Source organism: Labeo rohita, chromosome 8 (assembly GCF_022985175.1).
Source record: "Labeo rohita strain BAU-BD-2019 chromosome 8, IGBB_LRoh.1.0, whole genome shotgun sequence".
Classification (NCBI taxonomy): domain Eukaryota; kingdom Metazoa; phylum Chordata; class Actinopteri; order Cypriniformes; family Cyprinidae; genus Labeo; species Labeo rohita.
In genome coordinates, this window is record NC_066876.1 from 31309326 (window position 1) to 31336567 (window position 27242).

The window sequence follows — 27242 nt, forward strand, 5'->3', positions numbered from 1 at the left end:
CCTTCCGAACTCCCGAACTGGATCAAATGATTCGCGACCCCCCTCGAACTCCCGAACTGGATCAAATGATTCGCGAACCCCCTCCGAAGCCCCGAACTGCATCAAATGATTCGCGAACCCCCTCCAATGTCCCGAACTACATCAAATGATTCGCGAACCCCCTCCGACGTCCCGAACTACATCAAATGATTCGCGAACCCCCTCCGACGTCCCGAACTGGATCAAATGATTCGCGAACCCCCTCCCTCCCGAACTACATCAAATGATTCGCGAACCCCCTCCAAAGCCTTGAAATACATCAAATGATTCGCGAACCCCCTCAAAAATCCCGAACTACATCAAATGATTCGCGAACCCCTCCAACGTCCCGAACTACATCAAATGATTCGCGAACCCCTCCCCGAAACTACATCAAATGACGAACCCCTCCGACCTCCCGAACTACATCAAATGATTCGCGAACCCCCTCCAAATGATTCGCGACCCCCCCGAACTACATCAAATGATTCGCGAACCCCTTCCGACGTCCCGAACTACATCAAATGATTCAAATGATTCCAAACGTCCCGAACTACATCAAATGATTCGCGAACCCCTCCGACGTCCCGAACTACATCAAATGATTCGCGAACCCCCTCCGAACCCCCTACATCAAATGATTCGCGAACCCCCCTCCGAACTACATCAAATGAACTACATCAAATGATTCGCGAACGCCCTCCGACGTCCCGAACTACATCAAATGATTCGCGAACCCCCTCCGACGTCCCGAACTACATCAAATGATTCGCGAACCCCCTCCAACGTCCCGAACTACATCAAATGATTCGCGAACCCCCCGACGTCCCGAACTACATCAAATGATTCGCGAACCCCCTCCGACGTCCCGAACTACATCAAATGATTCGCGAACCCCCTCCGAACTCCCGAACTACATCAAATGATTCGCGAACCCCCTCCGACGTCCCGAACTACATCAAATGATTCGCGAACCCCCTCCGAACCCCGAACTACATCAAATGATTCGCGAACCCCCCTCGAACTACATCAAATGATTTGCGAACCCCTCCAAACCCGAAATACATCAAATGATTCGCGAACCCCCTCCGACGTCCCGAACTACATCAAATGATTCGCGAACCCCCTCCCCGAACTACATCAAATGACGAACCCCCTCCGAACTCCGAACTACATCAAATGATTCGCGAACCCCTCGAACTCCCGAACTACATCAAATGATTCCGAACCCCCTCCGATCCCCGAACTACATCAAATGATTCGCGAACCCCCTCCAACGTCCCGAACTACATCAAATGATTCGCGAACCCCCTCCGACGTCCCGAACTACATCAAATGATTCGCGAACCCCCTCCAAAGCCCCGAACTACATCAAATGATTCGCGAACCCCCTCCGAACTCCCGAACTACATCAAATGATTCGCGAACCCCCTCCGACGTCCCGAACTACATCAAATGATTCGCGAACCCCCTCCGAACTCCCGAACTACATCCGAAACCCCCTCGAACTCCCGAACTACATCAAATGATTCGCGAACCCCCCCCTCCGAATCAAATGATTCCCGAACTACATCAAATGATTCGCGAACCCCCTCCGAACTCCCGAACTACATCAAATGATTCGCGAACCCCCTCCGAACTCCCGAACTACATCAAATGATTCGCGACCCCCTCCCCTCCCGAACTACATCGAAAACTACATCAAATGATTGCGAACCCCCTCCGAACTCCCGAACTACATCAAATGATTCCCCCTCCCGAACCGAACTACATCAAATGATTCGCGAAACCCCCTCCGAACTACATCAAATGATTCCCGAACTACATCAAATGATTCGCGAACCCCTTCCGAACTCCCGAACTACATCAAATGATTCGCGAACCCCCTCCGACGTCCCGAACTACATCAAATGATTCGCGAACCCCCTCCGAACTCCCGAACTACATCAAATGATTCGCGAACCCCCTCCGACGTCCCGAACTACATCAAATGATTCGCGAACCCCCTCCCGAACTACATCAAATGATTCCCGAACGAACTCCCGAACATCAAATGATTCGCGAACCCCCTCCGAACTCCCGAACTACATCAAATGATTCGCGAACCCCCTCCGAACTCCCGAACTACATCAAATGATTCGCGAACCCCCTCCGAACTCCCGAACTACATCAAATGATTCGCGAACCCCCTCCGACGTCCCGAACTACATCAAATGATTCGCGAACCCCCTCCGAACTCCCGAACTACATCAAATGATTCGCGAACCCCCTCCGACATCCCGAACTACATCAAATGATTCGCGAACCCCCTCCGACGTCCCGAACTACATCAAATGATTCGCGAACCCCCTCCGACAACATCAAATGATTCGCGAACCCTCCGAACTCCCGAACTACATCAAATGATTCGCGAACTACCCCCCTCCTCAAATGATTCCCGAACTAAAAACGTATATTCCCGAACTACATCAAATGATTCGCGAACCCCCTCCGACGTCCCGAACTACATCAAATGATTCGCGAACCCCCCCCATCCCCCGAACTACATCAAATGATTCGCGAACCCCCTCCGAACGTCCCGAACTACATCAAATGATTAGATTGCCCCCCCTATACATATATATATATATATATATATATATATAGAAATATAGAAATAAAACCAAACACCTTCAAATGACTTTCATTCTTCTGAAGAAGACTTCATTCATTTGTTTTGGCAATGTACCCACACAGAGAAATTTTGGTCTGATTTTTTGGTGTTTATTCAATCTTATTTTGTAAGTGACTTCTCATTTTGTTTTAAAGATGCTTTGCTTGGATTATTTGAATATTCTAAGGAGAATACAGGAAAATATTACATAATTTATGTTTTCTGTTAGCTAAATTTCACATTAATAAACAAAAGTTTACTGGCTCTAAACCTCTTTTTTCTTTGTTCAAAGTGGACTTGGATAAGTATATAGAAACTTTCCAAAGTTCTGCTAATTTGAAAGCTGTGAAAACTGTATCTGTGTATTCATCCTTTGTGTCATCCTAAAATGTAATTTTATTACCCTGTTTTTTTTTCTTTGTTTGTTACCCTGGGCAACAAATCTGTGTATTCTTGTTTTTTTATTATTATTATTATTATTATTATTATTATTTATTTTGTCTGTAATTGTACTTGTCTTGATGTTTTGGATATCTGTAATGTTTAAAAAAAATCAATTACATTTTAACCGATTCACATGGAAAACAGCTATTTCAATAATATTGGTTTCCCACCAGCAGGTGGCAGCGGTGAGCTGCACGCGCATTTGATCCCGGAAGTAGCGGTGACGCGCCGCTGTTTCTTCTCCTTTGGGTGAGTTTTGTTTTGATCAGTGTGTAATGTCGAAATGTTATATGCTTTACTTATGCATTTCTCAAGCTAAGAAACGCTTTGTGTCTGTATGATCGATCGGCATGTTTGATGTCAGTTTGATCAGTAACAAACACAACATTATAAAGTCAATGTAAATTACTTAAGAGCTTTTTAAACGTGTACAATGGTAATACTGTATATTTTACACATCCTGGATATGCTATCGTATTTTTTGCAACGCTGCATCATAAATTATGCAGTATATCAATATGTACTGTGATATATTAAATGTATACTTTACCTAACAGGTTTAGTTTCAGGATCTTTGAATGCTCCACCGAGTTCTATTATGATGTGTGATTTTTCTCTAGTGCTGAAATGTCTCTGACTCACTGGTATTTATAGATTCTCTTTCAGTGCTGTAGATGCAGTGGCCATGGTGCTCAACCTGTGCTTGCCACACTTTCAGACCTCCATTCAATGCAACAAGGTACAACACAAATAACAACCTATTATGCAGTTCATGCACAGTTTGACCTTATGTTAAAATTATACTCACACCACACTGTTAAAATACAGACTGAAATAAGATATTTAAACAATCACGTCAACAAGAGTGGTTCTGAATATCAATATAGCTGTGATTCTTCCACAAAGAATAGTTTGTTTTTAGCAACATTGCAATTTTTGAGAAAAGGAATGCTAAATCCGGTCATAATTCCAACTCTGTATTGCTTGCTTTCTTACACTGAACACAGTAGTATCATTACTGAAAATGCAGTTTTCAGTGTCACATGATCCTTCAGAAATCATTCTAATATGCTGTAATTTTTTTATTTTATTTTATTTTATTTTATTTTATTTTTTTAAGGCAAACCCTGGTCTGTATATAGTTTTGTAAGCCAGGTATGCTGGCTGGTCTTTACTAAAAATAAACAGTCACAAAAAAGAAACCATTCTAACATGCTGATTTGCCGCTCAAGAAATATTTATTATCATTATTATTATTATTATTATTATTAACAATAACATTTAAAACAGTTAAGTACATTATGCCTTTCGAAAGCTTGGAGTTATATAATTAAAAAAAAAAAAGAAAGAAAAGGAAATTATAAAAATTAATACTTTTATTTAGCAAGGATGGATTAAATTGAAATTAAATCAAAAGTGATGTTAAGGACATTTATAATGTTACAAATGATTTCTATTTTAGATAAATGCTGTTCTTCTGAACTTTCTATTTATTAAAGAAACCTGAAAAATTCTACTCAATTGTTTTTAACATAATAATAAATAAATGTTTGAAAGATCCTGTGACTGAGGTAATGATGCTAAAAATTCAGGTTTGATCAAATTAATAACTTGTATTTAAAATGTATTCAAATAGAAAGCAGTTAATTTAAATAGTAATAATATAATAGTAATAATATTTCAACATTTTACTGTTTTTGTTGTACTTCGGATCAAATAAATGCAGGCTTGATGGGAGAATTCTTTGAAGAATTATTAAAAAAAATCTTTAAAATTCTTAAAAAAAAAAAAGTAATATACAATATAGAAATATAAAAGTATTTATAGTATAAATTAATAAAACACAGGTTGCTACCAGCACTGATATACTTTTTTAGATTTTGTAACATTTTGAACTAGATTTTATTTGTATATATTTTTTTAATTAATTTAGTTAAGGTTTTAGTAATTCTGTTTTTTGTTTTGTTTTTTACAAATATGTGCAAACAGCTTTTTTTTTTATTTTTCTAGCTTATTTAGTTTTAGATATTATAGTACATCTAGTTAAACTAAATGGAAATAAGATGTTGGTTTGGCAATTAACTGTTTTCTCATTTCTTGTTAAGATAGGACAATATCTGGCTGAGATACAACTATTTGAAAATCTGCAATCTGAGGGTGCAAAAAAAAAAAATAAATAAAAATATTGACCAAATGAAATTCTTAGCAATGCATATTACTAATCAAAAATTAAGTTTTGATATATTTACGGTAGTAAATGTACAAAATATCTTCATTTAACATAATCTTCAGTTAATATCCTAATGATTTTTGGCATAAAAGAAAAATCTACAATTTTGACACCATACAATGTATTGTTGGCTATTGCTACAAATATACCTGTGCTGATCGCTCTCTTTTGAGGAAAGCGCGAAACTCCCTCAGGTTTGTATTAAAATGTAAAAATTCTGACCAGTTCTGACCTTTTTTTTTTTTTTATTCTTAGTTTTAATCTCACAATTCAGACCTTTTTCCTGCATTTCTGAAAAAAAAAAAAGTCTGAACGGTGAGATAAATTTCCAACTGTGAAAAAAAAGTATACAAAATATCTTCATTGATATCCTAAAATATCCTAATGATTTTTGGTTTTGTGCTCCAGGCTGACGTATTTTATTACAGTAAAAATGTTATTTATTCTTTAATAAGACTAGTGGCTCCTGAAACAAATCCTTTAGAAATAAATTTAAATTTGCCTTTTTGCGTGAAAATGATCACAAAAATGAGCACAAAATGTTCTAAGAAAAAAAGAAAGTCGTAAAGGTTTTTGAACAACATGTTTCTGAAAACATGACAGTATTCTCAGTTTTCCTTTAAAACCCTTCTCTGAAATTCCTTTAAATACGCTGATGGTGAGTAATAGATGTCTCAGCTCTGACTGCATTGTGTCTTGTGTGCGTCTAAGCCGACCTTGCAATGTTCTCTACCAAGAACACGCATCTGATACGTGTTTTGATATTGTCATTGGTCCTTCAACATCTTTTTTTGTCACACTGACAGCTGTGTGCCGACGGCTACGATGTCTCCAACCTTCTTTCCTCTGACCCGATTGCACGCCGGAAGGGGTTCAAGCTGGAATACTTCCTCCGACCTCCTGTCCACGTCACGTTGAGCTTCCAGGTCAAGATGGAGTTGTGTCGGCTGGATGTCGAGCTTTGGCCGTGGGGAATGGATCAGGGACGAACCTCCCGACGGCTGGAGATCCTCAGCTGTTCAGAGCGAGACTGTGAGCAATTTGAACTTGTCTCTCGTTGTGATTTGCAAGAGGAGCTTCAGGTGTGTTTCGTCCATCCAGGTTTCAAACCTCGAGCGCCGTTTGCCGATCCTCCACCGCAGACGGCGTCTGGAGTGAAAATGCAGGAGCTTTGGAAGCGCGGTTCGCTCGGATCTGTCTCTCAGCTCAGAGTCAGCATTCCCTACAGCGGCGCCGCGTCGGCGCTCGGGATCAAGTCGCTCGCTGTTTGGGCTTTGCCTTCTCGCTGCTGTCCTGCAGCCGAACTGGAAAGGATTCAGGACGTGCACCTAAACAGCCTGAAAAGAAACGACTGTCCAACCATCATCGTACCTCCCAAACCAGATCCTCTTCTAAGCGAAACCCCAATTCCGGAGGAGTTCCTCGATCCCTTAACACAAGAGCTCATGGTTTTCCCAATGATCTTGCCTAGTGGAATGATAATTGATAACAGCACGCTAGAGGAGTACCAGAAGAGAGAAGCCACATGGGGTCGTTTACCCAACGACCCATTTACTGGCGTCCCATTTACCCAGGACTCAAAGCCAATTCCAAACCCTTTGCTTAAAAGCCGCATTGACCGTCTAGCTCTGCAGACGGGATGCACAGGAGTCAGGAGCAGAAATAACCTGTTAACTAAACCACAACCTTCCAGACTCACAGTGGAGGCCAAAAGCATCACAGACTCCAGTAGAAACCGTGATCATACAGACCCTTCAGGAGCACAGTCCTTTGCATCGGTTTCAGACATTATAACAGAACCAGATGCCTGCAAAATGCGACCGACACAGAGCCGTTCTGCTAAAAGAAAGCATGAATTGAGTTTTCCCTCCACCAGTGCTGATCCCGATCGCCCTCCTTTGAGGAAAGTGCATGAAACTCCCTCAGGTTTGTATTAAAAATGTAAAAATTCTGACCAGTTCTGACCTTTTTTTAATTCTTAGTTTAAATCTCACAATTCAACCTTTTTCCTGCATTTCTGAGAAAAAAAAAAAGTCTGAACTGTGAGATAAATTTCTAATTGTGAAAAAAAAAAAAAGTCAGAATTGTGAGTTAAAAAGTTGTTGTCTTCAATGGCAAAAATATGTTTTTATAGGTTTACTGTAAAATTTAAATGGTTGAGAAAACTAATGGTGCATTCAGATTAATTTTAGTTAAAATTTTCATCTTTTTTTTTTTTTAAGTTTTTATGAAATATTGATCTACATTTTTAAGTTTAGTTTTAGTTCTAGTTATTTTAGTTCTTATTAAAATTTTGAAATTGTGTCTTGGCAACTAGCTGAAACAAAATAAATTTGAGTCTTTTTTTATTGATTAAATTTAATTATTTTTTACAGTTTTAGTTTTTTGGACTTTTTTTGTTTGTTTTACCAATTCTGACCCTTTTTTTAATTCTTAGTTTAAATCTCACAATTCAGACCTTTTTCCTACATTTCTGAGGAAAAAAAAACTCTGACCTGTGAGCTAAATTTCCAAAATCTGAATTTAAAGTTAAATTTGTCTTTATTTTTTTCTTTAACAGTAAAAAATAAGTTTTTTTATAGGTTTACTGTAAAATTTAAATAGTTGAGAAAACTAATGGTGCATTCAGATTAATTTTACTTAAAGTTTTCGTTTTTTTTTTGTTTGTTTGTTTTTTTGTTTTTATAAAATATTTATCTAAATTTAAGTTTTATTTTTAGTTATTCGATTTCTTATTATAATTGTGCCTTGATGCTGAAACAAAATACATTTTTGCTTTAAAAAAATAATTATTTTTAATGAATTTATAGTTTTAGTTTTTTCCCATATTTTATTAGTTATTTCAAGTACAATAATTCTTTGTTTTATGGTTTTAGTTTTTTTATTTCAATTATTTCAAGTAACACAAAACTTAATGGTTTTAGTTTTAGCTAATGATATTATAATCATAGTACGTCTTCAACTCTTTTATCTTTCACTTTAATTTCTTGCCCCTTGTGGTGATTGCACCTCAGTCACTTTGTGTAGAACTTTTTCCAGATTAATTAAGTTTTTAAGTTCTCTCAACTTTTGTCTTAATAATTGTACTAAATAACAGTACTTTGTTTTGTTAATTTGAATTTGTATTTCAACTAAATGCAAAATGCCTCATGCAGGCAGTTATTCACCAAGACAACATTGTATAACAAATTTTCATTTAGTACTAAAATATATTACAGTACAAGTTATTGTTTTATATATATATACAGTTAGGGCCATAAATATTTGGACAGAGACAATTTTTTTCTAATTTTGGTTCTGTACATTACCACAATAAATTTAAAATAAAACAACGCAGATGCAGTTGAAGTGCAAAAAGTTTGCATAAAAATATGAAGAACTAAAGCATTTTTTTAAACACAATCCCTTCATTTCATGGGCTCAAAAATAATTGGACAAATTAAATAACTGAAAATAAAATGTTCATTTCTAATACTTAGTTGAAAACCCTTTGCTGGCAATGACAGCCTGAAGTCTTGAACTCATGGACATCACCAGATGCTGGGTTTTCTCCTTTTTAATGCTCTGCCAGGCCTTTACTGCAGCGGCTTTCAGTTGCTGTTTGTTTGTGGGCCTTTCTGTCCGAAGTTTAGTCTTTAACAAGTGAAATGCATGCTCAGTTGGGTTAAGATCAGGTGGCTGACTTGGCCATTCAAGAATACGCCACTTCTTTGCTTTAATAAAGTCCTAGGTTGCTTTGGCTGTATGTTTTGGGTCATTGTCCATCTGTATTATGAACCTTCTCCCAATCAATTTAACTGCATTTAGCTGGATCTGAGCAGACAGTATGTCTCTGAACACCTCAGAATTCATTCGGCTGCTTCTGTCCTGTGTCACATCATCAATGAACACTAGTGACCCAGTGCCACTGGCAGCCATGCATGCCCAAGCCATCACACTGCCTCCACAGTGTTTTACAGATGATGTGGTATACTTTGGATCATGACCTGTTCCACGCCTTCTCCATACTTTTTTCTTGCCATCATTCTGGTAGAGGTTAATCTTGGTTTCATCTGTCCAAAGAATGTTTTTCCAGAACTGTGCTGGCTTTTTTAGATGTTTTTTAGCGAAGTCCAATCTAGCCTTTCTATTCTTGGGGCTTATGAGTGGCTTACACCTTGCAGTGTACCCTCTGTATTTACTCTCATGCAGTCTTCTCTTTATGGTAGACTTGGATATTGATACGCCTACCTCCTGGAGAGTGTTGTTCACTAGGTTGGCTGTTGTGAAGGGGTTTCTCTTCACCGTGGAATTGATTCTGCGATCATCCACCACTGTTGTCTTCCGTTGACGTCCAGGTCTTTTTGCGTTGCTGAGTTCACCAGTGCTTTCTTTTTTTCTCAGGATATACCACACTGTAGATTTTGCCACTCCTAATATTGTAGCAATTTCTTAGATTGTTTTTTTCTGTTTTCGCATCTTAAGGATGGCTTCTTTCACCTGCATGGAGAGCTCCTTTGACCGCATGTTGTTTGTTCACAGCAAAATCTTCCACATGCAAGCACCACATCTCAAACCAACTCCAGGCCTTTTATCTGCTTCATTGATAATGATATTACAAAGGAATTGCCCACACCTGCCCATGGAATAGCCTTTGAGTCAATGGTCCAATTACTTTTGGTCCCTTTATAAAGAGGGTGGCACAGGGTGGCACAAGAGGGTATCCACAACTAGCTGTGGATACCCTCAAATCTGAAATCTGAAATCTGAGAGTCTACACATTATGTCCATGTCGTTTATATAACTATAACTGGAATATGTTTCAGTAAACAACTAAAAATGTAAATTCCATCCTCAGCCCAATCAGAAGTACCAGTACTTACATAGAAACCTATACAAAGTAGCCAGAAAGAAATGCTCATTTTAAAGAAAAACGTCAGATGGATTTAGCTGGTTTTGCATCTGAACTCTTCATATATATATATAATATCATTGGACACTAAAAATGTTAAGTGAACTATGTGAACTTGTTTGGAAAGAACCAATTATCCTAAAAGTCAGTTTTAAATGTTTAAACATACAGTAGGCCTTTAAAAAACGTGTTTGAATGGCACACTAAACCTCATTGTTTTGACAGCCGCATTACCGTCATTGACCATAATATTTGCCATTATTAAAGATGCCATTGTGTACTGCTCTGCTTCTTTTTTTTTTTTTTTTTTTTTTTAAGTTTTACCAGGTAGGTTGCTTGTCAATCCCTAGTAAAAAGAAAAAAATATTTTATACTAAGAACATACTATGAACATATTTACTGACATATTGCTTGAGACTTATTGATATAAAGATTATAAAAAAGTTAATTTTATTTGGAGTACTACTTGTGCACAATGCACATTTCTTAATATTAAGCCTAAAATATGTTTTAATGTCACTATTGATGAGGATTGTATGATCTTTAAATAATATCTGTCTTTAAATGCAAAATATTTAAAGTGTACCTAAAGTAGCCTATACTTACAATACTTTAACACAATTAAATATACTTAAGTATATCTTTAGTTTGACTTCAGCACTACTGCGGGACAATTAAAGTGCATTAAGTATAAAATTAGTTGTTCCAATTTAGCAGACTTTAAATATACTAGTTTAGTATACTAAAAGTACAATTGCAGGGTATTTTTATTAAGTACATAATATGTAACTGTATTTGTCGTATACCTAGCATGAAATAAATGTATTTTAAATACATTTTAGTATATTTATTTTTCACTAGGGATGTCCAAATGACAAACCAAAGAAAGCGGGATTTACCGGTCAAAGAATCCGAGCGCGAACTCCGGCGCTTCAGTTTTAACGGATAAGAGTGTGAGGTAAAATGTAAACATTTAATATTTGGCAACTAGAAATGTTAAACGACTGATAATAATATCCAAAGATGCGAACTTGATTGTTTTGGGGCAATGAAATGAATTATATAGAGTAGTATCATTTACGACGTGATGTAATTCAACCAAATGTGAGGAGACAAGAAACACACGGCAACTCTCAGTCTCCACAAGTATAATACAAAAGTTTTAGCGTATTTAAAAGGAAAAATTAACTTTTACATATACTTTACACATTATTATTTAAAAAAAAAAAAATATTGTAAAGTGCTAAGTCTCTCACCTCAGAAAAACGCATTTTCCTGTCCTGTCAGACGTTACTGTGCGCGCGCGCTTCAACTGCGCGCTCAAATACGGAGGCGCGCGCTGTATATCACATTATATACAAAGAACATTTCGTCCATATTTTCTGATTTAGTGAAAAGAAACGCGTTTTATCTCAAGGGTAATGTGAATTTTGTGACTGACGGCTAATTATTGGCTTTAAATAGCAAAGTCTTTGTAAAGTATCAAGTCTGGCAGCTCAGAAAAACGAACTTTATTGTCCTGTCGGACGTTGTGCTGTGCTGTGCACGCGCGAATGTGGAGGTACGCGCTGTATATCCTTATTTTCGGATTTTTTAAATTTAAGAAAAATATTGTGACTGATGTTCAATCGCATATGCCATCAGAACATACTAAAAACGTGTAATCTGATCGTAATTTAATAAATGCTAGGAGTAAAAAAGAATAGAAACCATCACAGAATTGGTTTTACTGGTTATAATGGGAATTGTATTGGTTTTAATGGAAACAATAATGGCCCCTGTGGGTCTCTACTGGTAATTTCTTTCTGTTGGTGGCCTGTTAAAACCACTATATCCTAATGGAATATGTCCCAAAATACACAACATGAAACTATTTTTTAATTGTTTTAATGGTTTGTAATAGTGGAAAACATTAGATTTCTGTGATGGTTTTTATTGTTTTTTTTTTTTCAGCAGGGATTACAGCCCATGATGTTGCAGTTACTTTACCAATACCTCATGAAATTACCAAAGTATTATATAAATAGTAAGCAATTAGAGCATTGTACTGTCAAAACTGTGTGATAGTAATGAAATTATGAACATGCAAATTGTAATTATCCAATAATTATGTTGTCAGTTGGTCATGAAATTACCAAAATTACCAAAAAATGGCAATAAATTGCATAACTATAGGCAATGTTGTGTGTTAGCTGGGAGAGCATTTTTGCCATATGAGGCATATGATTACGTGTGAATTTGTGTGTTTTTTTAAAAAATGAAAGTATTTGCTATTAGTTCCTATTGATTATTTTACAATAAATTCTAGTTATTTCATTCTCTTTTTTTATAATTCCTTTAGTCCCCTCCTGAAAAATAGCTATGGTTATATGTTTTCTAAATGTTTTTTGAACTAAGGTTTTTATTTTTTCTGCTCACCAAGGTTGCATTTATTTAATCAAAAAATACATTAAAAATATGAAATGTTATTTAATTTTAAAATAGCTGTTTTCTATGTGAATATATGTTAAAATGTAATTGATTGCTGTGATCGAAGCTGAATTTTCAGCATCATTACTCCAGTCTTCAGTGTCACATGAACATCAGAAATCATTCTAATATGCTGATTTGCTGCTCAAGAAACATTTATAATTCTCAACATTATAATTTCTTCAAAAATGGTTTTGGATTTCCCAGACATGGTTTCTGATGTATTTCTTGCTCAGGTTCGGATTTGCTGTGTTTCAGAGTCGGACTCACATGAGAGACGGTTAGCAGACAGTTTGGATCAGGCGCTGAATGCTGCTCTTCACGGGTTACCGGTGTTCACCTCATCGAGCAAAACCACTTCCTGTGTGGACGCCTCTGCTGGTACGAGACTGAAGTCAGCGTATATGCAAATAACGCACTTTTGTTTGTTACTGGGAGTTGCATTTGAATGTTTAGCTTCGTGGTTCTGAACTCTGACGTCTTGATCACACTCACATGCAACTCACCTGTAACTCACCTGTAACTTTCTAGTAGTCTTTAATTAGCTTGTTCAGGTGTGTTTGATTAAAGCTGGAGCTGAAAATGGATTTTGAAGGCCAGAGTTGAGAAACACTGGTTTAGTCATTCTACAGGGTTTCTGCAGGTCATAATTCACCTCTTCACAAAGACATTGAAAGGTCTTAAATCATGAAGTCATGCGCTAAATGTTGCACGCAGTCCTCAGTGTATTTATCTTGTTTTCCAGTACAAACATGTCAACATTCTTAAATCAAGATGCATTCATTGGAGATGCAAAGATATGAAATCTTGTTTTGTGAGTTATTGAACAAAAAGTCCTAGCATCATGCATTCAAACTGTGCTGTGTTTTCCAGGTGGGCACACATGTGCATTTTGCTCTTGTTCACTGACGGTTTACTCCTCAAGCGTGGTGTCGTACTCTCTGCCCTGCACTCATCTCATGTGTGGAGAGTGTTTGAGACTGAAACACCCGACGGATTCTCAGAAACTGAAAATTAAATGTCCCGTGTGCGGCACAACTGCCTCCAGCAGAGACGTCACGCGGGTGCATCACTGAACACTTGTTTGCAGATTTTGTGTATAATTTTCATTAAAGTTTTTGAAAAAGCTTGAAAAGGACTTTGTCATTATGTAGTTCTAGGAATATGTGACCCTGGACCACAAAACCAGTCTTAAGTAGCGTGGGTATATTTGTAGCAATGGCCAACAATACATTGTATGGGTCAAAATTCTCGATTTTTCTTTTATGCCAAAAATCATTAGGATATTAAGTAAAGATCATGTTCCATGAAGATATTTTGTATTTTGTAAATATATTAAAACTTAATTTTTGATTAGTAATATGCATTGCTAAGAATTTTATTTGGACAGATTTAAAGGTGATTTTCTCAATATTTTGACTTTTTTTTTTTTTTTGCACTCTTAGATTTCAAATCAGAAATCTCAGCCAAATATTGTCTATAACAAACCACACATCAATGAAAAGCTTATTTATTCAGCTTTCAGATGATGTAGAAATCTCAATTTCAAAACGTTGACCCTTACGACTGATTTTGTGGTCTAGGGTCATATATATACATTAATATTAAATGTTACACGGAAAAAAACAATTTTCACTCAGAAATTGCTTATAAATCTCACAAATAAGTGCAAAGAATTGGCAATTGACACAATGAATTGCACATAAAATTTGAAGTTGAAAGACATGTTTTACAACTTCAAAAACATTACGTTTACAGTGTAAATGTAGTTTATATACACTACTGTTCAAAAGATTTTTTTAATGGTTTCAAAAGAAGACTTTTCAGCTCATCAAGGCTGCATTTATTTGATCAAAAATACTGTAAAAATGTGAAATATTACTATTTAAACTCGCTTGTTTTCTATGTGAATATCTGTTAAAATGTAATTTATTTTTGTGATCAAATCTGTATTTTAATATTAATAATATTAATATATTATTAAAATTTAGAATAACTGTCTTCCATGTGAATATATGCTAAAATGTAATTTATTTCTGTGATCAAAGCTGAATTTTCAGCATCATTACTCCAGTCTTCAGTGTCACATGATCCTTCAGAAATCATTCTAATATGCTGATTTGCTGCTCAAAAAACATTTCTGATTATTATCAGTGGTGAAAACAATTGTGCTCTCCAATATTTTTGTGTAAACTGATGCATTTTATTTTTCAGGATTCACAGATGAATAGAAAGTTTAAAAGAACAGCATGTATTTGAAATGGAAATCTTATGTCTTTACTGGTACTTTTGATCAATTTAATGGGTCCTTGATGAATACAAACTTTTTAAAAAACTTTTGAAAGCTAGTTTATCACAGTTTCCACACTGTTTTCAACATTGCTAATAATCAGAAATGTTTGTTGAGCAGCAAATCAGCATATTAGAATGATTTCTGAAGGATCATGTGACACTGAAGACTGGAGTAATGATGCTGAAAATTCAGCTTTGATCACAGAAATAAATTACATTTGACCATATATTCACATGGAAAACAGTTATTCTAAATTTTAATAATATTTCACAATTTTTAATGTATTTTTGATTAAATAAATGTGGCCTTGGTGAGCAGAACTGACTTTTCACATTTGATCAATTTAATGTGTCCTTGATGAATAAAAGTATAATTTTTTTTTTTTTAATAAAATTGTATCTCTAAAATAATTTTCCATATGAAGCTGTAGAAAGTATACGCTGTTGTTTTTGTCCAGTGGATTATGCTGTTGTCTGGAGGAGTGAATGAAGGATCCTTGAGCTCGTTTTGTTCACTGGGACTGAATGGCAGGAGGTTGATGAAGCGGCACAAGGCTGAACTGTCTTTGTATGTGTTTGAACAGCTCTGACCTCTGCCGTCTATTGTAACGCTAAACTGAAGTTTTCCACACACACTCCTGAAGGACAGACACACCGACCTAGCGCAGCCTCATCAGACCCGTTTAGACGTGTTAAGTCATTAACGTACAGAAGCTCAACATAAATCACTAGTTCAGAGACTCTTGGTCAGATGAGGATGCTGTCGTCATGGATACCAGACCATAATGGACTAAATAATAAACTTTAATGCCAGCCCACTGTCTTCTACAATCTAATGTATTCTAAGGAGTCATGAAATATTTTGATGCAAATATAGTAACGCACGATGTTCTCGGGGAATGACGAACGTTGAAAGTCGTTCTGATTGAAGTGATCAACAACATTTCCATTTACTGTACGTGCAGCATTTCATTACGACGATTATCGATGTGCCGCTGCCAAATAGGGTGAGTGAACTGGGCACTCGCTGATTAGGCCTCGTTAGGTCGGGACGCTGATGAGTTTATTATGGCTCATATTCTCAGATTTACAGGCGAGTGATGTTCCTCAAAGCACGTCTGAGTTCTCCAGGTGTTATTTGATGAAATTGTTCTTTTGTTGGTCTGCATGTGCACAAACAATATGGAAATGCTGGATTAGATTAGTGTTTGTGAGCTCTGAATACTGAGCAGGCATTTCCGCTGTTTAGTCCCGCGTTCGGATGAATCTCATATCTGTCATTTCACAGCTTTGACCTTCTATTCGCTCCTGTCACTCACTTTAACTCTCGAACGCATTAACCCCTTCAGTGCCGAGACACTCGCTTACCGGTTAGATTAGTTTTGTTTATCTGTGTAGTATTTGCTTGTTTTATTTCAATTTAGAATTAATATTAAGGTTATAATTTATAATAAATTAATATTAAAGTTTTTCATTTCTATAAAATAAATGTATTTTTATATTTAGATTTATTTATATAAAATAAACTATATACATTTTTACAATTTATTACATTCAATACGTGTATTTATTTAATATTTTCTTTTAAAATCAAAACAACACATATATTTAAATCAGGGCTGTCAAATGATTAATAGCATGCAAAATAAACGTTTGAGTTTGCCTAATATATGTGTGTGTACTGTGTGTAATTATGATGTATACATAAACACAAACACATTCATGTATACATTTAAGAAATATTTACAAGTATATGTATTTATTATAATTTTATGTAATATCATATATATAAATAAAAGTATTTTCTACATAATTAACATATTTCTCTTAAATATATACATAATAATTAAACACAGTACACACACATATTTAGGCATACTCAAACTTTTATTTTGTATGTGATTAATTGCTATTAATCGTTTGACAGCCCTAATTTAAATATGATATCTTCATAGCAGTGATGCAGTAATAGTAACCCTCTGATAAATAACTGTTTAGACCTTGACCTTTGACCTTTGACCTTTGAACTTTATCCATATGTCATTGTGTTTTTTTGTAATTATGTAAGAAAAGGACTGTCTTCTGTTCAGAACACGGATGTGTAACTATTTAAGACTGAAAGAATGAGAGTAATTATATTGTAGTTTTGAAGTAATAATACACATTTGTAACCCTGGACTACAAAACCAGTCATAAGGGTCCATTTTTGGAAATTTTTGGATTTAAACCTGAAAGCTGAATAAATAGGCTTTCCATTAACGTGTAACTTGTTAGGATATGACAATATTTGTTTGAGATACAATTATTTTAAAATCTGGAATCTGAGGGTGCAAAAAAAAAAAAAAAATCTCCTTTAGTTGACCAAATTAAGTTCTTAGCAAGTTTTGATATATTTATAGTAGGAAATGTATAAAATATCTTCATGGAACATGATCTTTACTTAATATCCTAATGATTTTTGGCATAAAAGAAAAATCAGTCATTTTGACCTATACAATGTATTGTTGGCTACCGCTACAAATATACCCGTGCTACTCATGACTGGTTTTGTGAGCCAGGGTCACATTTAAGATTTTTTATTTTATGATTTAATAACTCATGCAACAGAAGGTTGATGTATGTATGCTGAAACATGTTCTTACAAGATTACATGAAACATGATGTTCTGAACAGGGTTATTATACTATTATCAAAATCAAAAGAAAACTAGAACCACAAAAAATGTTGCTTGAAATAAAAAACACTAACTGAAATAAAACATGACATAAAAACCTAAAAACTTACAGAAGCTATTTTAAATTTCTCATTCTCATTTGGTTAAACATGATGTGCTACATTTAATTACAAATATACAGACAATGAAATGAAAATGCAAAATACAAAATCCGAAGAAGTCGAAAAAGCAGAACTCGAAAAAAAAAAAAAAGCAAAGAAGCCGAAGTCAAAAAGTCAAAGAAGTTGAAGAACAATTTGAAAAATTAAACCATTAAAACATATCTTCAGTACCTGAAATAAAATAAAAAAATATTTCTTAATTTCATTTATTTTACAGTGATGTACTAAAGTAATGAAAACTACACATATTAACAATTACTAATAAAAATGACTGTATTTTTAACTCAAATGAAAATGGAAAAATATAAAATATTTTTTTTATTTCAACCATTAAAACATGTTTTCAGTACCTGAAATAAAATGTAAAAAATACTTATTTTCATTTATTTTATGATGCATTAAAATAAATGAAAACTGCACAGACATATCAACAATTACTAATAAATTTGACAAAATCAGACAACCAAATTACTGTATCTTTAACTCAAATTAAAATGAAAATGGAAAACATAAAATATATATGTTTAAATAAACCATTAAAACATGTTTTCAGTACCTTAAATGAAATAAAATGTAAATATATTTCTCATTTTCATTTATTTTACCTCAATGTACCAAAGTAAATGAAAACTACACAGACATATTAACAATTACTATACTATACTTACTATACTTATTTTATTTTAGCTAGTTTTTTTTTCTTATTTAGTTTAACTTGATGTGCTAAATAATTAAAACTATACAGACATATAAAAAGTAAAGTAAAAACTATTAAAAATGTCAACACAACAACAAAAAAAAAAAACTAAAATTAAAATGAAAATGGAAAATATTTCTCATTTTCATTTATTTTACCTCAATGTACTAAAAGAAATGAAAACTAGATTTATTTATGTACTAATAAAAATGACAAAAACACACAAAATTACTGTATCTTTAACACAAATTAAAATGGGAAATACAAAAAAAATAATTTAAAGCATAAAAAGACTTAAACCATTAACAATGTTTTGAAATAAATGCTGAGTGAAATAAAATTAGAAACAAAACCCTTACTATACTTATTTATGTTAGCTAGTTGTAATTTCTCATTTTGATTTAGTTTAACTTGATGTGCTAAAATAACTAAAACTATACAGACATATAAGAAAGTAAAGTAAAAACTATTAAAAATGTCAACACAACAAAAACAAAAAACTAAAATCAAAATGAAAATGGAAAATATTAAATATTTTTTAAATAAACCATTAAACCAGGTTTTCAGTACCTGAAATGAAATCAAATGTTAAAAATATTTCTCATTTTCATTTATTTTACCTCAGTGCACTAAAATAAATGAAAACTACACAGACATATTAACAATTACTAATAAGAATGACAAAAACAGACAACAAAATGACTGTGAATATACATAAACACTCAAACACCTAGACCACAAAACCAGTCATAAGGGTCAATAAATAAATAAATAAATAAGATAAAAATCTGGAATCTGAAGGTGCAAAAAAAATCTAAATATTGAGAAAATCACCATTAAAGTTGTCCAAATGAAGTTCTTAGCAAAGCATATTACTAATCAAAAATTAGGTTTTGATATATTTACAGTAGGACACAAAAAATCTTTCTAGAACATGATCTTTACTTAATATCCTAATGATTTTTGGCATAAAAGAAAAATCAAGAATTTTGACCCATACAATGTATTGTTAGCTATTGCTACAGATATACCCGTGCTACTTAAGACTGGTTTTGTGCTCCAGGGTCACATATTCCTAGAACTACATAATGACAAAGTATTTTTCAAGCTTTTTCAAAAACTTTAACGATAATTTTGACCCATACAATGTATTGTTGGCTGTTGCTACAAATATACCCATGCTACTTTTCATTTTAATTTTCATTTGATGTGCTAAAATAGCTAAAACTGAAATAAAGATGAATAAAAACTATATAAACATATTAAAAACAAAAAAGAATTAAAAAGACAAAACACAACAAAATCAACAGCCTTTAACTAAATTCAAAAACAGAAACAAACTGAAAGTATTAATAGAACTATAAGAGCGTCTGAATGTCACTGAAGTGACCCTGGATCAGCGGTGGAGGTGATCTGTTGAATGAGGAGGAGCTCAGCTGGTCCTGATGTTGCGGCTGTATATAAGCCCCTGAGAGCATCAGAGCATCAGTGTGTGTCGAGATGTCTGACTCTCTGCTGCCCGCGTGTGTCCTCTGTCTGCTGGCGCTCTCAGCGCTCTCGTCCGCATGCTACATCCAGAACTGCCCGCGAGGAGGCAAGAGATCCCAGCTAGAGCCCCTCAGACAGGTACAGACTCCACCAGCATCATCATCATCATCATTATCATCAGTACTGTGGATTTTAACTGTATCTTTTTAAGTAGTTTGGAAGAAATTCAGAATTTCTTTGTTTCATCTGCTCAACATTTAGACTGTGTGCAGTGAAATATTTCATTTAAATGAGCTGAAACATTCATAATATTCGTCACTGCATTAAAACTATAGCATGCGCTATTAGCAACAAAATATTTAATAATATTCCATGTTGATTCAGTGTTACACTGTCTGTTGTAGTTTCATGTTTTGCTGTGTTCATGTGGATTTTAATCTAAAACTGAAACCATAAAAAAAATTTTGTTCCTTGAAATAAAATAAATGTAAACTGAAATAGAATAAAACTTATTGTATATCAGCTAGTTGCACCGGGAATATTTCTAATATCTATTTAGTGCATTAGAATTAGAACAACTAAAACAGAAATATAAATATTAGAAATATGAAAAAATAAAAATGAAAGAAAGATATATATATAAAATATATATATATATAAACTAATAAAAATGTAAACAAAGTTTTAATTTTGTTGGTTTTTTAGTTTAATTTAGTGACTATTTTAGCAAACAACAAAATACTAAAAATATGTTCAAGTTTAATTTATTTATAAAGCACATTTAAAGCAACCTTGGTTGACCAGAGTGCTGTACAAAATTGCTGAAGTCCAATATCCAAGTTAAAAATAAAAAAATAATAAAAAATAAAATAACTAACAAGTAATATCAACTCAATATGGCATTTATATTATTGTCAGTTTACATGTTAAAATCTTTTAATTTTAAATATTGAGTTTATTAAACGTCTAACTAAAACTAATTCAAAATATTAAAAAAAACTTAAACCATGAAAAATATTTTCATTACTCGAAATAAAATAAACATTAAGTGAAAAATAAAAATGTACGCTTACTTAATTTTCATTTTCATTTATGTACTACAAAAAATACAATTTAAATGAGTAAATAAAAATTAAATTTCACATTTCAGACATATAAAATAACTAAAATTAAAATAAAAATGAGGCAAAAAAACTGTTAGTATCTAAATTATACTAAAAATAACACTAATTTCAAACAAAAAAAGTGAATTTTGTTTTGAATTTTTGTTTTGTTTTTGTTGGCTTTTCAGTTTAATTTAGCAACTATTTGAGCAAACTAACATAAATAAAATTCAAATAATAAATTACTAAAAATAAGTTCAAGTTTAATTTATTTATAAAGCACATTTAAAGCAACCTTGGTTGACCAAAGTGCTGTACAAAATTGCTGAAGTCCAACATCCAAGGTAAAAATAAAAAAATACTAAAAAATAAAATAACTAACTAGTAATATCAAGTGTGGCATTTATATTATTTTATATAGTTTTTTTTATCAGTTTAGATGTAGAAATTGATTTTAATTTTAATTATTAATTTGATTAAATGTCTTAACCGGCCTGCGGTCCCCACAATGTTAAAAAATGATTAAAAATAGTAAGTGATGTTTATCTGAAAGTGTAACGATGCAAACATGTTTTCTGTGAGGGCTAGGTTTAGGGTTAGGGTTGAGTTAGGGGATAGACAATATCATTTGGTCAGTATAAAATCTATAGAAGTCTATGGAAAGTCCCCACAATTCACAAAAACAAACATGTGTGTGTGTGTGTGTGTGTGTAGTGTCCGGTGTGTGGTCCAGGGAATCAGGGCCGTTGTTTCGGCCCAGGTATCTGCTGCGGGGCCGGTCTGGGTTGTCTACTCGGATCTCCAGAGACCCTGAGCTGCATGCAGGAGAATCTGCTCCCGGGCCCCTGTGAGACAGGCGGGACGTCCTGCGGGTCCCAAGGGGGCCGATGCGCCGTCCCAGGCGTCTGCTGTGACTCGGGTGAGCAAAACATCTCATGATGTCACATTACACACAAACTGTCTCCTAGGATCCTTTAATTAAATCTCAACATTGCTTTCTGTTTTTCAGAGAGCTGTGTTCTGGATCCAGATTGTTCTGAAGACGTGGAATCGCATCAGACCGAAGACGGCGTGGGTCTGAAGGGCGTTTCTGGAGAAATGCTGCTGCGTTTGCTCAATCTGGCCACTCGGAGACAAAGACCCTTCTGATCGGTGCCATGTCTGTATCTCGTTAATTCACACATGTTGCTCAGATCAGCACTGTGTAAATACTGTATGTAGTAAACGGACGTGAAAGTGAATCTGTTTGGCTCATTTGTTATTCCAAGTGCTTTGTTTGAGTTTATTATCCCAGAAGCTGCGTGACTCGTTCCCGCCTTTGTGTGATGATTACACAGAGATTTCTAAGGGCAATTATTCTTCTAACATGTAATTTCTAACTGAAATGAGATTACAGTTGTGGCTTTTCTGGGAGCTCCTGTAGATCCCCAAACTGTATTTCAGAGTTTGACAGATCCTGCCCGTCAGGTTTGAAATCCTTTTATTAAAGATGAATCATGAATCTGGCATGGTATTTACCTTGACACTTTAATCATTGTAAAATCTGGCAACCAAAGGCATTCAGATGATTCACCAAAAAAATCAAAAACGCAGAAGAGCGAGCTGCTCACAGCAGAAAAGGAAATTAAGTGACAGAAGCACATGAAAGTATTAAAGCCAAACACGTGCCGCCTGTTTATTTTGACAGGATACTCTTTGGTCCGTTGCTAATAACAATAACAGTGATAATAATAATAATAATAATAATAATGCTGATTATAAATATTATTATTACAGGGGGAAAATGTTTTTCATGTTTTAAAAAAAAAATTATAATTTTAATATCTTTCTGACATCACTTTATATTTATAAAACAGTTTTTTATATAATCAATTATTATTATATATAATTAATTATAATGCCATATATATATATATAAGTTTACAAGTAAATTATATAATACAAAATTGGTGTAGACAAACTGGTAATAAATTCCACAAATTGTTTTAATATTTTTATTAATCTTTCTTTATTTACAACTTATATAACTATATAACTATATATAACTTATATAAGTATATACTATATATAACTATATATACAACGTCTCTATACAAAGTCTCTTCTGTTCACCAAGCCTGCATTTATTTGATCCAAAGTACAGCAAACAGTACAGTTTTGAAATATTTTTACTATTTAAAATAACTGTTTTCTATCTGAATATATTTTAAAATGTAATTTATTCCTGTGATTTCAAAGCTGAATTTGTAGCATCATTACTCCAGTCACACGATCCTTCAGAAATCATTCTAATTTTCTGATTTGCTTTAAACTCATTCAAACTCCTCTAATATTCCAATCTATCAAAGCTAGCAACTAACTTAAGACATCCTATCAATGTACTAATTTCAGATAGCAACATGATAATCATGGTGTCAATTTGCTAAAACATGCTAGCAATGTGTTAAATCATGCTAACAATATGCTATCAGCAGGGCTCTCAAGTCTCACGCATTCACCGTGAGACACACGCATTTCAACCAGTTCACACGCTCTCACGCCACACCTTGTATTTCTCACGCTGAGAAATGGACAACTTGTCCCGTTCTATTTCTCCCACTCTGGTCGATCTTTTTTATCCCCGGTGGTGATAAGAACATCCCGCGAACCCCGCTCCTAAGTTCCGATCTAAATCAAATGATTCGTGATAGGCGCTCTGAAGTCCAGTTTTGAATCAAACGATTCGCGATACACGCTTTGAAGTCCCGTTCTGATTAGAGTGATTCGCGATCCGACTGAAGCGCTTTGAAATCATTTTGCGACGCAGTGTTTTACTGATTCGGAGTTTCAAAATGCTTTGTTAATACTGTGTTCTTTGCTCCTTTCTCTATATAATTTATTCGTTGTTTGAAATGAAATCATTAGGCCTAACTTACAATGTTTTTATTAAATTGTGATCACGTTAGACAGTTTTCGTCGTATTAAAACGTTTCACGACATGGCACTCATTATCTGGTACTTGCCTAAAAAAACGGTATATAATGTGCATTGTTAACAGATTACACTAACATTAGGTTACTTAGTTAGGCTATAGCTTTACTGGAGTTGCTTCAACCTCCGCCTATGGAGAGAAAAAAGTTTTCAAAAGCAATCCCCCCTCAGCTTTTTTCACAAATTACACCCTGGGTAAATCTGATAAAAGACAGACAAATTTATAAAATAAATCGTTTTATAAATTTCAAAAATACAAATGTACCAACATTGTTGGGAAGGTTATTTTGGAAATGTAATGGGTTACAGATAACAAGTTACCCTATTTAAAATGTAATAAGTAGCATAACTATTTTAAGTGCTTTAAAAGTAATGTAACTGATTACATTTGATTACTTTTTGATTACTTTTCTAAAATTCAGTTATCAAATAAGCATGTGTCCTATTCTGTGTCCTAAACTCCTAAACATTGGTGTCTCATATTTTAAACCAGTCAATGCAATTTTGGAAATCAAATCTGTGTGTGTGGATTGTTAACATTTTCTTAAGCAACTGTAATTTAACTGTACATTGTTTCTCAGTAACTGTAACGGATTTTATTTTGTTATTAAATTACATCATTCGACTACTAGTTAGTGTAGTTAAGTTTGAGCCCCTACCACTGTCATCAAGGCATCAAAATGTGCAAAAAACACTTGCAATACAAAATGCCATTCATAAGTAGAAATGTGTAGGCCCTCTCTCTCTCTCTCTCTCTCTCACACACACACACACACAGCTTGACATAGGCTACATGTTCAGGGCAGGTTCTGCAATCCTACTGTATGTGTACAGTATGTACATTGAGCACTGCTGTTAATTTGGCTCGTTTGGGGCCAACTTTCTTTTTATTTTTGATACATTTATATTTTTTAAATATATAAAACATTTTTTAAAAATTTTGTATGAATTTGACTTTTATCAGATTTACCAGTTGTGATAATTTCTATGTTGTGCTGGTCAATCTTGAACAATAGATAAAACTGAATTTCTATCAAAAACTTGAGAGAATTGCGTGGCGCAGAGGGGCCGATGCTGCAAATATTTGAGAGGCTCCTCCCCTAATAGTAATCTCACTCCAAACTTTTTCCAAAACTTGAGAGCCCTGTATCAGTATGCTAATAATGTTAAAGGGGTCATCGGATGCTAAGTTCACTTTTCCATGTTGTTTGAACATTAATGTGTGTTTGCAGTGTATGTACAAATCTACCCTATAATGATAAAAATCCATGCAGTGGTTTTTAATTAATCTGTAAAAATAATATCCCCTTTTTCAAATCGAGCCATTCTCAGATGCCTGTTGTTGTGGCGTCACACACACAGAAGCCGCTCCCACAATAGTTGATTGACATGAGCTCTTACCTTAGACCAGTTGTCACAGTCCAGTAACTTTCCTTGTTTCCATGCAGGAGCAGGGATGTAAATTAGACAAGAATATCTCAGATTGAGAGATTGAGGTGTTGTGTTGCTGGATGTAATAATGAACATAGTGGTCGTCATTTACTCCCGACATCTGAGCTGCTGAAGATGCAGTGGATTACATTTGTTTGTGAAGGGAATGCGCCTCCCGATCTACATATATCCGTATATATGTTTGCGCGAATCATTCATGATCCAGCTTCACTTACAGCAGAAGTGAGTATAAGGTTTTTTATGAATCTTTGCGATCACCTTTCCTAATAACATGGTAGTTAGGAAGTTTAGTGGCTAAACGCAGCTAAAGTAAACAAGCTCGTCACTCCAAAGAGAGAAGAGAGGGGCGGGGCGAGCAGAGCTCATTTGCATTTAAAGGAACAACTGCTTAGAATGAGATGATTTTTGCAGAGCTCATTTTGACAAAAATTTGCACCATGCTACTAGCTTGCTAATCATGATAGAAATATGTTAGCAACATGCTTGTAACTTGGTAATCATGCTAGAAACATGTTAGAACAACATGTTAACAACATGCTAATCATGCTAACACGTTAGTAATTTGCTAATAATGTTAGGAACATGCTAGTAATTTGTGAATCATGTTAGAAACATGCTAGCAACATGCTAATTATGCTAGAACATGCTAGCAACATGCTAATCATGATATAAACATGTTGGCAACATACTAACAACATGCTTTGTTTTTCCTTCAACACATTCAGGCTTTAAGCTTTAAAAGTACTTTAAACGTCAATCTATTTCAAACTAAAAATCATCAAATCTTTTACATTTAAATTTTTTTCTGACTTTTTAAAACTTTTTCAAACGTTCTGGTCAGGCTTTCTCAAGCCAACTTCAAAGTTTGTCTAGACAAACTTTTTGATCTAGTTATTATTATAATCAATATTTAAAACATTTGAGTACATTTTTCAGGATTCATTTTTTGGAGGAAATAAATTATATAAAGTATTACCTTTATTTAGCAAGGATGCTTTAAATTGATCAAAAGTGATGATAAAAGCATTTATAATGTTACAAAAAATTCTATTTCAGATAAATGCTGTTCTTCTGAATTTTCTATTTATCACATAAAACTGAAAAAAAAATCTACTCAACTGTATGTATAATAATAATAGTAATAATGATAAATGTTTTTGAGCAGAAAATCTGAATATTAGAATGATTTCTGAAAGATCATGTGACTGGAGTAGTGATGCTAAAAATCAGCTATGAAATCACACATGAAAATACAAATTCAAATAGAAAACAGTTATTTAAAATAGAAAAAAAAACATATTTTACTGTTTTTGCTGTACTTCGGATCAAATAAATGGCTGGGTGAGCAGAAGAAAGACATAAAAAATCTTACTGTTCAAAAACTTTATACATATTCCTCCTCAGATTTGTTGGTGTGCAATAAAATGTGAACTCACTCTTTTGTGGCAAAGCCATTTTCTGCGATAAATATGATTATCATAATCTAATAAGTGGGTTTTCTTGTAAGGTCAAAGGTGAGAAACAACTCCTGCAACAATGTTAAAAAAGAAAGTAAAACAGACAAGCACAAACATCCAATGCAATTACTGAACACACCCAGTGACACGCAACTGACCGTAACGAACGAACATAAATCAAAAAATACCCGAGAAACACTCCTAATAACATCAATGTGTTCGTACAGCTCGTGTCACGCATAA

At 34.2% G+C, this 27242-nt stretch overlaps 2 protein-coding genes across 5 annotated transcripts; both read left to right on the top strand.

The window, feature by feature from the left end:
* The first annotated feature begins 3294 nt into the window (after positions 1-3294).
* On the top strand, positions 3295-13855 carry ubox5 (U-box domain containing 5). Of its 4 annotated transcripts, none has more exons than XM_051116781.1 (5): positions 3295-3364; positions 3770-3854; positions 6152-7271; positions 12964-13086; positions 13579-13855. In XM_051116781.1, exons 2-5 carry the CDS (start codon positions 3801-3803, stop codon positions 13779-13781), a joined length of 1500 nt encoding a protein of 499 aa, XP_050972738.1. In that variant the 5' UTR covers positions 3295-3364; positions 3770-3800; the 3' UTR covers positions 13782-13855. The 4 variants fall into 4 exon arrangements, 3 of the variants coding, with proteins under 3 accessions (XP_050972738.1, XP_050972739.1, XP_050972740.1); XM_051116782.1 differs by lacking the exon at positions 3295-3364 and adding an exon at positions 3369-3474; XM_051116783.1 differs by lacking the exon at positions 3295-3364 and having other exon boundaries at positions 3375-3854; positions 6152-6377; positions 6447-7271.
* A 6144-nt stretch (positions 13856-19999) lies between these two features.
* Positions 20000-22361, top strand: avp (arginine vasopressin). The gene is made up of 3 exons (XM_051116787.1): positions 20000-20155; positions 21835-22039; positions 22130-22361. Exons 1-3 carry the CDS (start codon positions 20030-20032, stop codon positions 22267-22269), a joined length of 471 nt encoding a protein of 156 aa, XP_050972744.1. The 5' UTR covers positions 20000-20029; the 3' UTR covers positions 22270-22361.
* The last annotated feature ends 4881 nt before the right edge of the window (positions 22362-27242 follow it).

Excerpts from the sequence above, each read along its gene's own strand:
- ubox5 (XM_051116781.1), top strand. The coding sequence starts at position 3,801 with ATGGTGCTCAACCTGTGCTTGCCACACTTTCAGACCTCCATTCAATGC. Across the intron at positions 3,855-6,151 it reads CCTCCATTCAATGCAACAAG|CTGTGTGCCGACGGCTACGA; the intron begins GTACAACACAAA and ends TCACACTGACAG. Across the intron at positions 13,087-13,578 it reads CTGTGTGGACGCCTCTGCTG|GTGGGCACACATGTGCATTT; the intron begins GTACGAGACTGA and ends TGTGTTTTCCAG.
- avp (XM_051116787.1), top strand. The coding sequence starts at position 20,030 with ATGTCTGACTCTCTGCTGCCCGCGTGTGTCCTCTGTCTGCTGGCGCTC. Across the intron at positions 20,156-21,834 it reads AGCTAGAGCCCCTCAGACAG|TGTCCGGTGTGTGGTCCAGG; the intron begins GTACAGACTCCA and ends GTGTGTGTGTAG. Across the intron at positions 22,040-22,129 it reads AGGCGTCTGCTGTGACTCGG|AGAGCTGTGTTCTGGATCCA; the intron begins GTGAGCAAAACA and ends TCTGTTTTTCAG.